The sequence below is a fragment of the Calliphora vicina genome, chromosome 1 (genome assembly GCF_958450345.1).
Source record: "Calliphora vicina chromosome 1, idCalVici1.1, whole genome shotgun sequence".
NCBI lineage: Eukaryota > Metazoa > Arthropoda > Insecta > Diptera > Calliphoridae > Calliphora > Calliphora vicina.
This window is the reverse complement of record NC_088780.1, coordinates 170044341-170059211: the sequence shown is the minus strand read 5'-3', so window position 1 is coordinate 170059211 and position 14871 is coordinate 170044341. Positions and strand designations below refer to the sequence as shown.

Below are 14871 nucleotides of genomic sequence, written 5' to 3'. Positions count from 1 at the left end.
ACATTGTATAAAAACAGTCAGTCTCGCATGAGCATTGATAGAAGCAGGTTGTGTTACGCTTTTATGATTGTTTATTTCATTATTTCAGCTATTTGTTTTTGTTTTTGCCAGAGAATAATTCTCAACTCATACAACTACAATATCTAAAAACTGTAGTGGTGTGAGTTTGCATTTCGCTGATTTAGATTGTTAAACAAATATTTAATTGCAACATTATGTTAAAACTATAGCAATTTGGTACATATTGGAAAAAGTCGAAAATAGTCGGAAAGTCGAAAAAAGTCGTGAAGTCGAAAGTTCGAAAAGTCTACTTTTCATAAATTACAAAAAGTCGAAAAGTCGACTTTTTGTTTCAGCTATAGAACCCTAATTAGATGTACTTTACATAGAGAAAACACATAGAGCGGAAACTCTCCTGTCAAAGACCTAACTCAGTTGTCAAAAACCTAAGTGGTGAGAATGTATTAGTAAAAAAAACTATGTGAAAACAAAAACAATACTCGTATGTGTAACTTTTTTGTTTGAGTTTTTTTTCGAGTTTCCGCTCTATGTTCTCTATGGTACTTTATTTGATCTACAATTATTTTTATTTATGTAGTGTGTATGTATGTATAATAAATTAAAAATAAAATGTATAATACATATGTATATAAAGGTAACTTATTTAAAAAAAAAATTAAAAATTACTCAAAAAGTGGTATTTTTAACAAACTATAACCAACTGTAACAGAACTCAGAGTGTAATTTTCCATTTAATTTTGAAATGAATACCCTTCTTTATATACATTTAAATTTCAGATTTTATTCCATAAGATATACCTTGAGACCAATATTCAATTTCCCAGGTAGAATTATGCTTTTTTGCAGTTTTATATTTTTGGCCATTTTGAACGTTACAAATTCTTCTAAAACAAACATTCACGTCTATTGATAACACATAATAACAAGAATTGCCAGTATAAAATGTCAAATAGTTTATTGTAGAAATTTTACGACTTATCAGACTTGAAGTTCAATGTTTTCTTTCGATTTTAAAATAATATCTTATATAAATTAAATAAAACAATACAGTATATACGAAAAAATAAAAAGATTCCAAAAATCCTCAAAACATACAACATTTCCCCAAGTGTTCCCTAATTTATCCCCATTTACAAAATAAAATCCCCTAATCTGACAACACTGTGTGTGAGGGCGATATGGACCATATAAAATTACACATATTGGGTGAATTCCAAAATGTATGTATGCAATGCAACTTTAAAAAGTCGAGCGATTCTTAACGCAACCGCGTAAACTTTGATAATGTTTCATATCGCAAAATGTATGAAAAAGTAAAAACAGGCAGTATGATAAGTTTTTTTTAAATTTTAACTACGCGTTTGGATACATACATTTTGGAATTCACCCATCATCATCTGTTTTACTGACTCCACCTAATAGGAATTCGTCTTGACATTAAGCTTTGCATTTGACATTTTGCGAATCTAAATTATGGCCAAGGCGCAGTTATAAAAGGCGACCTCAGAATAACAGCTGATTATGTTTTACTTCACTTGTTTAGATAATTGAACTGTCAATTCACTTGTGTTTGTTGTGGCGAAAAATACAACGTACCCAAAAGCAAAAACAACAACCTGCAGCTTTGACAGTTCAATTATATATTTACAAAAACAAAGTACATGTTGTTATTGTACATGTTGTATTTGTTGTAGTTCTGGCGTCCCCTTCTATAAATTCGCCTTGATTTTGGCATTTTTTTTTAAATCTGGTAACGTTGCTTCATCAAAATATGTCAACATTAAAGTAGCGGCATTTTCTTTCTCTCAAACGATAAAGCGATTTTATTTCTTGTAAGTTTTGTTAATTGTGGAAGCATCGAAGGAGGAAAATGTGTTTTTAGTCATTTAAAACATTACGACAAGAAAAACAAGAGTTTAAACATAAACAATTTTATAATTATCAAAATGTAAGCAATCGCTTTAATGAAAATTTAAAAAAAAAATAACTAAAACACATATTTTTTTAAAGGGAAACAAAAAATGCAACAGCCCCAATCATCACTGTGGTCCATTCTGTCAACCCAAATTTCGATAAAAGTGATGTGATTGAAATTAAAATCGTCGAAGGAAATGGCCCAACAGAAAAGCAAACGGAAGACAGTGAACCCATTGCTCCACTTGAAGACCTAGAGAAGGCCGACAAGGAGAAGGAAGATGATCAGGATTCTGTTATTATCGAAGAGGTGCAAAATAAAACAATTGATGTTGATGAAGATTCTGGTGAAGAATTAGAATTGACTGTAGATCAAAGGGCTGGCGATGCCTTTACCAAAGCCACAGAGTTTGTAATTGTAAACGCAGCAAATGTATTAGCGGATGAGGCCACAGGTGGGACCGAGTCAACAAATAAATACCCAGTAGAAGATCTACAAATAAAAGATGAATTAGCCGAAACTATTAATGCTGATCTTAATTCCAACGATGTATTAGAGAACGATCCAATGGATTTATTGGAATTAAATACCCGCAGTGAATGCAGCAGTAGTACCAGATCACAAGAGGATACAGAGGATTATGGTGATGATGTAAGTTCTGTTGGATCATCGTCTGCTAAAACTGCTTCAAGCTCGTCAACGAGTGTTCTTGATTGGGTCAAGGACTATCCCTGGTTGCTGTATGAGGATGTGGGTGAACTATTTGGACATTGCTTGTATTGCGATACAAAAATTAACGTCAAATCTCACAGATCTGTCAAACAGCATGGTTTGTCACTGTATCATAAGGAACGTTGTGAAAATTATTTAGCTTTTCGCGATGAGGAAGATAAGAATGGCTTAAGGTAGGTAACCGAACTGCACAGTGTTATTAATAGGTTTTAAATACTACACTAAATCTTATCAACCAAATGATGATCTTTAATATGTAGATCTATGGTAGTAAATATTTCGAACGTATTTCTCCGAACTAGATTAAAGAAGCAGTTTGCATTTTATCTTTAATCTAGTACGAAACAGTCGTAAGGGTAAGACGTTTACGCCAACCACGATAAGGTTGAATGTTTATCTAAGTTTTGAAATTATAATGCGTAGGGCTTGCATATATTGGCGAAAATCAATAGCTGCAAGGTATAAATGATGCTGTTACTATTAATGTGATAAATATGCATCTACCAAGTTATATATGTTTGTTAGAGTGTCTCGCAGGAAAGAGTTAAATATGTACCCCTCGTAAAATGAATGATATCCAAAATATTTCGGTTGAATGATACCGCTTTTGTGAACTGGACCGTTGTCAAAACACTATTAAAAATATAACCCTTTAAAAGCTAAAGTTATACAATAGAAAAGTATAAGGATAAATCGGTCATTAATGCAAATAATGCAAGTATAAAATATGTGTACAGAAGGAAGCATTAATTGTTTATCAAATAAATAATAAATACATGTTAAATCGTTCACATACATATATTTCAGTTTTGATAAATGCGTTTTTCTGGAATACTTAAAATTATGAGTACGTACACAAAATTTATTTGTTGTAATGATTGATTTAGCCCATTATGTACCTATGATCTTAAAGTAATCTTTTCGCGACTAAAAAAGTTTTAACAATACATACCACATTGTTATGGGAAAATACCTTTTAATAAGCTTAAAAAGACAATAATCATATTTCGAGTCCAGGAAACAATTTTACAATTATTTGTATACGTAGTGCATGTTCTATGCCACAACTAGGTATGCTTTTGAATGGAAATAACTTTCGAAGAGTTTTCAAAAATGTTCAGCTCACAAAAACTGGGTCGAAATAGTTTGGAACTCATCTGAAAATATTTGAAATCGTCTGTCTCCTTTGCTGTAAGAAAGCTTTCCTTATTGTTCAAAGGTATTTATTATATACAAATTCGATGTGGATTATTTATTTGACAGTTTTTTTTACATTTCAGCATGGAATTAGTTGAAATTAAGGAAGAATTTGGTACAGATAGTCGAGTTGAAGCTCTAAAACTTAAACGCAAATCACAGAGTGGAGCATTGAATAATTTCAACTGGCGTCGATGGATGGCAGACTACCCTTGGTTGGAACGTAACTCTGCTGAGGGTACAGTCGGCTTTTGCAAATATTGCCTTGTACATTTTAATGTTGAATTCTCATATTTGAGAGACCGCCATCAAGAGGGCATTAAACACAAGGAGGCTGAAAAGCAGTACGAAGAATCCAATAAATCCAAAACACAAGATAAGACCTCCAATGTTGATGAAGAAAATGGAAAGGAATCAGCTGCAGATAATAATTCAAAGACGTAGGTACATTTGTGATCTTTTTTTCACTCCATTGACATTTTATTTCATTTCCCATAGTCATAGATGGTTAGAAAATGTAGAAAATGAACCGACAATGGTACGATGCAAAATATGCGGGTCAAAAATGTTCAAAAACAATTTTCTGAGGCATTTACGTACTAATCTTCACGAACACAATGAAAAGGTCTACTTACAAAGTCAAAAGGAAGCTACAAAAAACAGATTACATGAGGATACTGCTAAAACACGACAGAATTGGAAGTTATATGTTAGACATCATCCATGGTTGATGCCAGACCCCGTAGATCCAACGTTTGCTTATTGTAAATATTGTGAAAAGCGGATTATCTACGGAGCCTCTGCAGCTAAAAGGTCAGTACATGAAAATAGCTCTCAGCATAAAATCAAGGAGAGTGAATTTCAAAAGCAATCACGTGATGGAAACGCTACAGACAAAGTAGGCGAGCAGATAGATGGAGAGGAACATGCTGAAAAGAGCGATGAAGGAGAGGATCAAGATCAGAATGAAGAGGACGAAGAAGATAATGAGGAGGAAGCTGATGAGGATGAGGAAACCAATGAAGACGAAAATGAAGAAGGTGAAGATGAGGAGGCGGAAGAGGAAGATGAGGAGGAAGAAGATGAAGAAAGTCAACAAGAAAAAGAAACTGAAGATGAGAATGACTCTAAGTAAGTTGTTTTTTGATTTTTCTAGTTTTTTCTATTCCATAATTAATTTGTCCATATTACAGAAAACGTGTATACAAACTTACCGAGGAATGGATAAATCAATATTCATGGTGTAAAAGATACAATAAAGATCCGACAAATTTTATATATTGCATTTATTGCAAGATACCCTTAAGTGTTAGTTACTCACGATCGAAACATCAAACCACGTCATTTCATATCTCAGCGGAGAAGGAATTTTTAAGACGACAAGATAAAAAGTAAATATTTCACTGCGCATTACTCTACAATTTCCACCTATTAACACTTGACATATTTTTCAGACAAAAGATACAAGAGCGAAAGCAAGGCAACGCAACTTCTTCCTTCTACGAATGGGCCATACCATTGAAGAATAATCCAAGCAGTTATTCATGTCGTTACTGCCGAGTCCGTATATCAAAAAATTATAGCAAAAAACAGCATGCATCAAGTAAAATTCATCAAATCAATGAAAGCATTTATAAAAACAATAGGTATGTTTTTATTTATTTATTTATTTCAAATCTAAATTTACAAAATGAAAAAAACATATCGATGGTCACTTCACATGTTGATACCTTGTAACTAAACATTTGTTTTCCACATAAGATCGATATGTTTCTTTCATTATGAATACAGCTGTTAGTTATTATGTTTGCATTCATGTCAACAACGTACTCCGCTTTTTTTTCCAATATCAAATTGAATAGGCGAAAATCTCCGAGGAAAGATGAAAATAGCAACAGCTCTCAGCTCTCGAAAGTTGTAACACAACTGACGAATGTTGCAACATCAAAAAAAGGCCAAACATTTGCAAAGGTCGTTATTAAAGCTCCATCGACTGTAACGCTTATTAAGCAATGGCAAAAAAAGTTTCCCTGGCTGAGCTATAAACGAAGTGAATTGCGTTCTAATTATGGTCATTGCAAAGTGTGCGATAGTTCACTGTTTATACGATCGCTGAAACATGTCTTAAGACATGTTCGCTCGCCACGACACATAAACGCAACGAAGGCCAACAAAATACAAAAGGTTGAAAAAGACCAAGACCAAGAGGATGAACGCGAGGACGATATGTCTTCAAAAATAGTTAAAAAGGGACCAAAAGAAGAAATGCAAAAATCACCGCCTCCAAATGATGCAACTACTCAAAATCCAACAAAGATACCGACAACACGGTCAACATCAGCAGTAACTGAATCTCCAAAAGCCTTCAACTACAAGTCTACCATTGCAGAGATGAAAAAACGATTTTCGTGGATAGAAAAGTCAGAAAGACCAAATTATGCCTTGTGTCGCTTCTGCAATACCAACATTCCCCTCAAGATTATATTGCTTCGAAATCACAGCAACTCACACAAACACCGTCATTCTGTTGTTAACTACCATTCCTTAGACGGGAAAAAGATCAACAGGGAATCTCTGGTACCAAATAATGCTGATTCAGACGATGACGACAATGGTGATGGAGGCAAAAGCGGCACTCATGGCGATGTTGACGATGATGTCATACTCGTTGAAGAGAACAATGAAGAGATTCTTATATCCGAACAAGATGAAAACTGGGCTGTTAAGTAAGTCTTTAAAATTTTAACAAATTATCACAAAACATATCGCTCATTTTAACTTTACTTATTACCACCTTTGAACTCTTCTACTTTAAGATCCGAAACAATGGATGAACATGAGGAATTGGACTACCTTTTACAACGTTCCTTCAACAGCAGCCAAAATAAAGCGAATATGCAACGTAATGTTCGCAAAAGTACCAATGCCGTCAATGATGATCCACCAACAAAACGTATAAAACGATCACAATCGTTTAGACGTTTAAATGATAGTAATACGTCTCTGGTGGCAAGTCTATTGACGACACCGTTGACATTAGCATCATGTTTAGGTCCTCTCATTCAACAACAAATTCAACAAGCAAATATGTCGCAAACTTCACCAATAAACACAAAAGTGTCAATGACGACTGCACCAGGAGCTCAGCAAACTGTCACCGTACCAGCGGCTGAAGCGGAAAATACATTCGATTTGTTTTTCAAAAGTATTAGTGAAACTATGAAAAAGTTACCGGTCGATTTAGCGGCTGAGGGAAAATTACGTGTAATGCAAACGATATGCGATTTAGAACTGCAAGCCTTGAAAAGACAACAGAGCACACGTAGTGAATCGGCTTCTAGTAATACCAGTGGCGGTGGAATAAGTTATCAACCAACGTCCACATCTACAGTCATGCAACCCGGTTGCAGCAGTAGTGCCAATAATGACCATAGTATGGAACAAAATGCAAACGTCAATGAAACAATTATTACACAGTTTAATATGAGTGCAGATGTATCGCCACCTTCGGGCACCCATCTACTTCCATCGACATCTACAAATTCAAGTGGGGTGGAAAAATCCGCGATTTCTAACACTACTTCCCCCATCATTGGAGTTATGGATAAAACTGGTTTACAAACAATACATTTAAAGACGTCAGTGCCTAAACAAATTCCCAGGAGTACTGCCAGTACTACTGTGTCCAATGCTGGCATACGTTGCATACCATTCAAAAACCTCTCCCAAACCGCAACACCTGCTGAAACGACCAATGCAAAAATGACACGTATTCAAGTTCCAATGAATGTAACAACTCAGCCTTCTATTCCGAATGCCAATGTGGTGAACACCTCAAAGAATTTATTAAATTTCCGCAATATACAAATTACAAAAAGAATTGCCACACCGCCATCGACAGCATCACCAGCTACTAGTGTCAATGGGCAACCACATCAACAAACTGCCTCACAAACATCTGCAATGGTTAACAAAAGTCCTCAAAGGACATACATAACAAGTGTACAGCCTCAACTGCAGCGTTGGGGCTGTTCGGTAAATGGCGCAACAACATCCCACCACACACCAACATCGTCCGCTGTGAATCAACTACAGCAATTGTCATCGCAACAGACATCAACTCCAATTTCTAAAAAGCATTGACTTGTTTGATTACAATCTTTTCAATTTTACTTTAATTTTATCAAAACAGTTTTTAATATTGTTTTTTCATCCTTGATTTTAGAAACAGTGAGTGTCGTAAATTAGTATTATTTTCATACTAACAACAACTGTAAAATACGTTATTAAATAATTTTTTGAATATGTAAATTTTAATCTAATAACCAACCAGTATATGTTTCACCCGGAAGTGTTATTTCATATTCTCGGTTCTTTAAGAAAAAAAAAATGGAAATTTAATAAGAATGTGATGGAAATCCATCGATTTAAAGCATCAATTCCGAACCAAAACCTTATTATATTATCCACATGATAAAGAACAAATAATTAAAGAGAGTTAAGGCAAAACATGTCATACAAATTTATGGAAAAGTATTAAATTTAATTTCTAAACAATATACAGAACGGAAAGAATAAATACATCACGCTTTTTTTTTGGTTTTGAAATCAATTTCCAATTACATACCTAAATAGTTTGGCATTTTAAGAAATGTTTTTATTTTATTCGGAACTATATATTCACTGTTCTAATTTCAAAGATAATTTAGTTCTTAAGGGTAAATACAATAAGTTGAAAACTTTGTTTAACAATAAAAAACAAAAATATAAATTGTTCAGTTTTAGGTTTTTATCGAAATGGTGTTGTATTTTTCTTGAAACCATATGAATGCGAATTGTACAATTTACTGTAGTAAAGTTCAAGTTGTCATTCCGTTTGTAATCTCCAGATTATTTTTAATTTGCGACCCCATAAAGTATGTATATTCTGGAACGTTATAGATAGCTGATTCGGTAAAGCCATGTCCGTCTGCATGTTGAAATACATATTCTGAAGCTCCCAAATAACATGATTGATACGTCAATATATCCGCTATAGTCTAAATTAGGTGGTAGCTATTAGAAATTGCTTATATCTTTCGGAAATGGCTGAGATATCGCAACTCCCTGACAATATACGAATTTACTAATCATATAATTAATAGTGATGTTTACTAATTGAATTAGTTTATTTACTATTTATTGAATTCAGAGAATTATAACATTTTATTACTAAATATGTGTTTAAATATTAAAATACCATTATTAATATGAAATGATACATTTTGGCAAATGTAAATTCTTTAATTAATGTCAACAAATAGTGATGGATGATGCTGATCAATAAATGGGAATGATGACATATTTTGCGAAGGGTATTTATTATTTTAATATGTATTTTTAGTTTTTATTTCATTATATGTATGTATGATTGTACTAGATTACTGATGAATTGCTAATACATATGCATTATGTAAGGATCAACCGATGTTTTCTTAAGCATGAATTCATTTCTGTTCATATGATGTTTTAGTTCCTCATCAGCCATATTGAATATTAATTATGTAATAGCAATATAGAAAATAATCGTAAAATTATTAAAAGCCAAGAGGTAAAGACATTGATTAGGAATTAAAGCTGGTTGGATCAGCAACGGGTAAACCTAGGCTATTTTTCGCACGATTGGCAACTAAGGGATCTATGATTTTTTCGTCTGATACTATTGGTATGAGTTCGATTTCTTTAGTATTGCCCAACAGACGTGTCGATTGCAACATGAAACCAATGTCTGGCTTTTCATAACTACAAACGTGTTCGTCGCCAACATCATTGCCCCCATGAAATGCGCTAGCAGAAGCATTAGATCTTTCGCTGTCCAATAACGGATTGAGATCAGGTTTTAAAGATTTGTTTGGTATTTCAGTCTTTTGTTTTTGATTTCGTAACTGCTGCTCATTGGCTTCCAGAGCTTGATCTATTGGCCCGGAACGAGAATGCAGAGGAAACATGAATTTAACGTCTAAGAATTGACACAACTCCTCAATGCCATCTAACGCATTCACAACTTCGGGTGATGTTTGTTTGGGTATATGATGACGTATGCTATTTAAATACGTTTGTAATTTACTATGTGCCACTGTTATTACCGTTTGGGCATTCTTCAATTCCAAACGTACCAATTCGGGATTCTACAGAAAAAAAAAAACAAACAAACAAACATGGAATATGTAAATATGAATGTAGACTACATGACAATATCAAATTCAATATGTATCAAATACATTATCCTTATAACCATCCATAGCCAAACGATTTTCTTCGGATGCCTGCTTGAGTCTTGCCATCAATGCTTCGTCGGCTGCATTGCGGGTTTGCATCAAAGTTATTTGTCTTTCCATGCGTGCAGCATTATCTCCCAAGGAAGTGGATCGTGTTCGATGCGTTAGGTCTATATTGGACAAGCCATTGGGTGTTTTATTAGCGTTCTCACCATTGTCTATCGCTTGATTGCGTCTATTTACAGGTGGCATGGTGAAGTATACGAAAGCATTGGTTGGACGATCATATTTCTGTTCGAAATAAATATTATGTTCTTAATAAATTCTAAAGCAATTTGAGTAACCTCATACCTTAGGCATTTGCATATATAGAGCATGTCTTAGTATTAAACTGATGTCCACATTTGTTGGATAACGCATCAAATAAGTTAGGCATGTTGTATAGTCACTAAGTAATACTAAAATAAAATGATAATTATATCAAAATAATTGTACTCAAGTTGGAATTTCTCAAGATAATTTCAAACATTGATTTACATTTATCTCTTATTCGTATTAACATTGCCACAACAATGTAATTAGGCAAATCGAAGCGATCACTATCGGCAAATATCGCATCCCACAGCACCAGTAAGTCTAATAAAGCAAACTCTCGTCCAAACAACAAACGTAACCAACGACTAAAATTACAAAAGTGTATGTTAAACTTCAATAGAACTATAATATATCACACACCCAGTTCAAAAGTCACTCAACTCAAAATTAATTTTTATGGTTAATGCTTAACTATGCACAATATATTATTGTTCGATTACTGAAATAATAAAATATTGATTTGTGTCACTTTTGAACTGGGTGTGTGATATGTTGTACTACAGTCACATACATTCCAAATATATGCAAAGGTATATCTAGTTTCATTAGATAATTGTGCAAATGCAAATCTTCTTTGGCTAATATTTTATCACGTATTAAATTCAATTGACCGACTACTTCGACTTCGGAACTGTAGTTGGGGTTATTCTATATAAAGATAAAAATAATATGCAGTTTTTAAAAATTACTTAAGTTTAACATGTCTACATCATACCTCAATTTTGGTAGTGGCCATCATACCATTGCCACTATTTAGATTAGTTGGCAAGTTATTACTAACACGATAGTACGATTCAATTGAAGCCATTATACGGGAAAATATAAAACTAAGATAAAATAAAAAATAAAAATATGTTTCTGCCAGTTATGAATATTATTTATATTTACTAGGAATCGGCTTCCAAATAAGAGGGATTCAGAACATTCAAAAGTGTGTTGCTGAAAAATTATGAGAAGTGTATTATACATAGTGCTCAATATCAAACAGCAACAAAAGCTATCTTACTCAATTTCTATGTCCTTGGCGATTTCTCTGAAATGCAGCAAGGATTGATGATCACCGTACATGACAAAGATAACTGGTGCCAATATCTCATGCATACCCTGGCGATAACACATGTAGGGGTGTTCTCGTGCATAATAAAATAAAATGTTACACTAGTAAAAGATTACAAAATATGAACTCAGAAGTGTAATCGAAAAGATTTTAACAATTACCATGGAATTTTGCACTAGAGGTTTACGAAAGAAATCTACACCGGGGAATGTTCGTACAACATCTTGTCTGATAACGGCAAATAACTCTTGATCGCTAAAGTATTGATTCCAGACACTCTATAACAAGACAATAAATACAAGCACACACGCAATCGTATTGTAAAATTATAGATAGATTAATCGATTATTGAGTTATTAACTTACCTGCGACGACTGCGATAAGGGGTCGTCATTCTCATTTGTCAAATTACCGTCCAACTGGTGTGGATTTTTGGCAAATTCTTGTTTTAATTTTTCATAACTGCAATTAAAATAAAACTCAATACAACTCTAATGTTTTCAGTGTAGCTATGCACTACATATTTATGTTTACCATTTGCGCTGCTGTTCCCGCTGCAGACACCAAGTGCGATGGTCTTCATTTAAAACCCTCAACAGTAAGGACCAATGGACGCTGCGAAACTTTGAAATTTTCAAATGACCTTCGAACGCCAAATCCCTTATTGACTCAGGTTTATCTTCCAGAGTCTTTAGCAGCTGTTGCCACTCTTGTCTAAAATTGATAAACAATCAATGACTTTAATAATCAATCACTTATTACTAGTATCAGTAACTTTTATGAATTCAATACATCCATACACGTACATACATATGTACGTTTGTATGTACATATATGTATGCAAATGTGCAACGAATCCAATTACCTATAACGTTCCACAGATGTCATGGTTATTGTTTCAAGTGAATTTTTATCATCCAGTGTTATACTCGTATCTTTTTCTTCCTTAACATTAGCATCTAATTTTCCAGTGGTTGGTGGCATATACAGTTTAATGGCTTCTATACCCCTTACTGTCATATTATTGGGACATTTGACTTTTTGTCAACACTTTGACTTTTAAATAATAAACATGGATGCGACCAAAGAGCTCGAAACAAAAAATATTTAGTTGTAATTTAAATTCAGTTCCCTTCTTTCAGCTCTGTTTGTTTGTTTATCGTTCTTATCCACTAACCAAAACAACAAAGACATTTTTTGTCTAATTTGACAGCTGCATTCAATAAGAATAAGAGAGATAAGAAAGAAAGAATAATAGAATCTGTGTTGCCAGTTTCTAGTCCTCATCCCAATTTTTTTATTCCCAAAAATACCCAATTTAAATTTTTATGTTACACTGCAGTCACACGATCAAGTTTTTCTTGATGGTCTTTTACATATACCGTTTGTCAAAATTTATAAAAATTGAAAGCTGTGACGTAGGCTGCACGCAACTTGAAAACAATTTTAGTACAAATTGAACAAAAAATTTAATCAGCTGTTTTCTTGAGAAATTGAATACAATTTCGTTTCAATTCTTAAAAGTGTGAGTGTATTAGTAAAAAGTGTGAGTGTATTAAAACATAGAAGGGAAAACTTGATCGTGTAACCCCCAAGTTTGAACTGGGTGGTATTCAATTATATTTTCTTAACTGGCAATACTGAAATATAAGATAATAAAGTGAGTGATGCCAGATAGCTGTATGTGTACCAGTATGAAAAAAATTTCCGCAGCACAATGGGTTAAAAACCTATTGAAAATTGTATTTTCCCAATAAAGGAAACTTATGCTATGTTCACATTTGGGCTTTTAAACGCGTTTAACCAAAATTTTGATTAAGTTAATCAATGCCGTTCACATTACATTTGAGATGATTAAGTTGACACTAAAATGATTAAGTTGACAAATAAAAAACAACAAGGCATTAAATATGGAAATAAATACTTTATTAAAGATATCAGCAGATTATTTTAAACTTTTTAATTATGAAATTGTGAACATCGATGAATTATTTAAGTTTTTTTAAGGAAAAAAAACTTCTGTCAAAATTTATTTATCGGTACTACACTAAAAGGTGGCCGATGCTACATCATCATCAGTTTGAGGTATGTTCAGTTGATTCTACGTGATTAATGAAGTGATTAAGATTTAATCATGTCAATTTGAAGTGATTAACAAATCATTTAAATCAGAGCTAGGCATTACCTATGCACGCGTGCTTTTCGGCCGTTACTAAATTTACAACAACGTACTCACACGTATTAAAAACTCATTCAGTCTCGTTTGAGCGTTCATTGAAGAAGATTCTACGGATTGTTCTTTCGCTAACGCATAATCTTAAATTTGTTCATACTTGAATAACTGATGCTGTGATCTTTTTGTATTGCTCTTTTGATAAAGGAATCATAATATCGTGTTTTTTTCTCGAACGACCTCCAGAATGCACCTGTGATATGCGATCAGTCTTAAAAAATTTTGAAACGAGCCTGGAAATAACTGATCTGTTAATTGAATATTTTTTACTAAATTCATGTAGTGATAAGCCCGTCTTCCAGTCTTCAATAACTTTAATTTTAAATTTACTGGAGTACTTGTTCCTTATCATTGTTTTTTCACAATAAAATGTATAAAACTTAAATTTTGCACACTACGTCTTCCTATATTTTTATCTTTTGGCATTTTTATGTCCATTCATTGTGATTCCCGATAATTCACATTGCAAATATGCAGTACCGAGTCAAATTTTTAAACATATTATAAGAGGGTGCTTTTGTTTTGTCCGTTGCGTTTTGAGTTTTTATATGATTTATCATTTTAAATTAATTTTTAATAAAATTATATTTTACTAAATGAACATTAACAATATTAGTTAATAAAATATAAAAATACATACCAAAAAGGCCGTTTTTATCAAAAAAATTATTATTTGAAAAAATCCATTGAGGGGGTGCTTTAGTTATGACCAATACTGTATATATTAGAGTGTCCCTTAGAATTAAATTTTTTGAAATGTTGAAACGGTACCCACTGAAAACATTCGTAATGACCTAAAATATAAGAAGGGCAACCCGTGCAGACTTTCGATTTAGTAAAGGGGTAAAAATGCATTTTTTTCAGTTTTTATTAAGTAATTACTTTTGCAATTTAATTTAAAAGAATCGAAATGTGTACGTAATTGTCGTTCTATTGAGATATAAATGACAAAAATTGGTCAAACATTTTTAAAGTTATTAAAGAGATTATTTGCAAACGCGGCTTTTTTTATTGATATCAGTTTGATACATTGTGACTAGTCTCGATTGAAAATGATTGCGACTAACGGAGGGGTTAAAATGGA

General features: G+C 33.1%; 2 protein-coding genes across 2 annotated transcripts; one reads left to right on the top strand and one right to left on the bottom strand.

The window, feature by feature from the left end:
• Positions 1-1824: 1824 nt before the first annotated feature.
• Su(var)3-7 (Suppressor of variegation 3-7) lies at positions 1825-8663 on the top strand. Its single transcript, XM_065498158.1, has 8 exons — positions 1825-1969; positions 2032-2841; positions 3949-4305; positions 4364-4996; positions 5059-5256; positions 5320-5511; positions 5728-6591; positions 6682-8663. Coding segments are annotated over exons 1-8 (4383 nt in total). The 5' UTR covers positions 1825-1967; the 3' UTR covers positions 8009-8663.
• Positions 8664-9014: 351 nt separating this feature from the next.
• On the bottom strand, positions 9015-12625 carry TBC1D5 (TBC1 domain family member 5). Its single transcript, XM_065498159.1, has 12 exons — positions 12420-12625; positions 12089-12268; positions 11920-12016; positions 11716-11832; positions 11504-11655; positions 11386-11436; positions 11213-11324; positions 11009-11145; positions 10660-10802; positions 10474-10580; positions 10126-10413; positions 9015-10032 (listed from the first exon to the last, which is right to left on the bottom strand). Exons 1-12 carry the CDS (start codon positions 12572-12574, stop codon positions 9469-9471), a joined length of 2103 nt encoding a protein of 700 aa, XP_065354231.1. The 5' UTR covers positions 12575-12625; the 3' UTR covers positions 9015-9468.
• Between the last annotated feature and the right edge of the window lie 2246 nt (positions 12626-14871).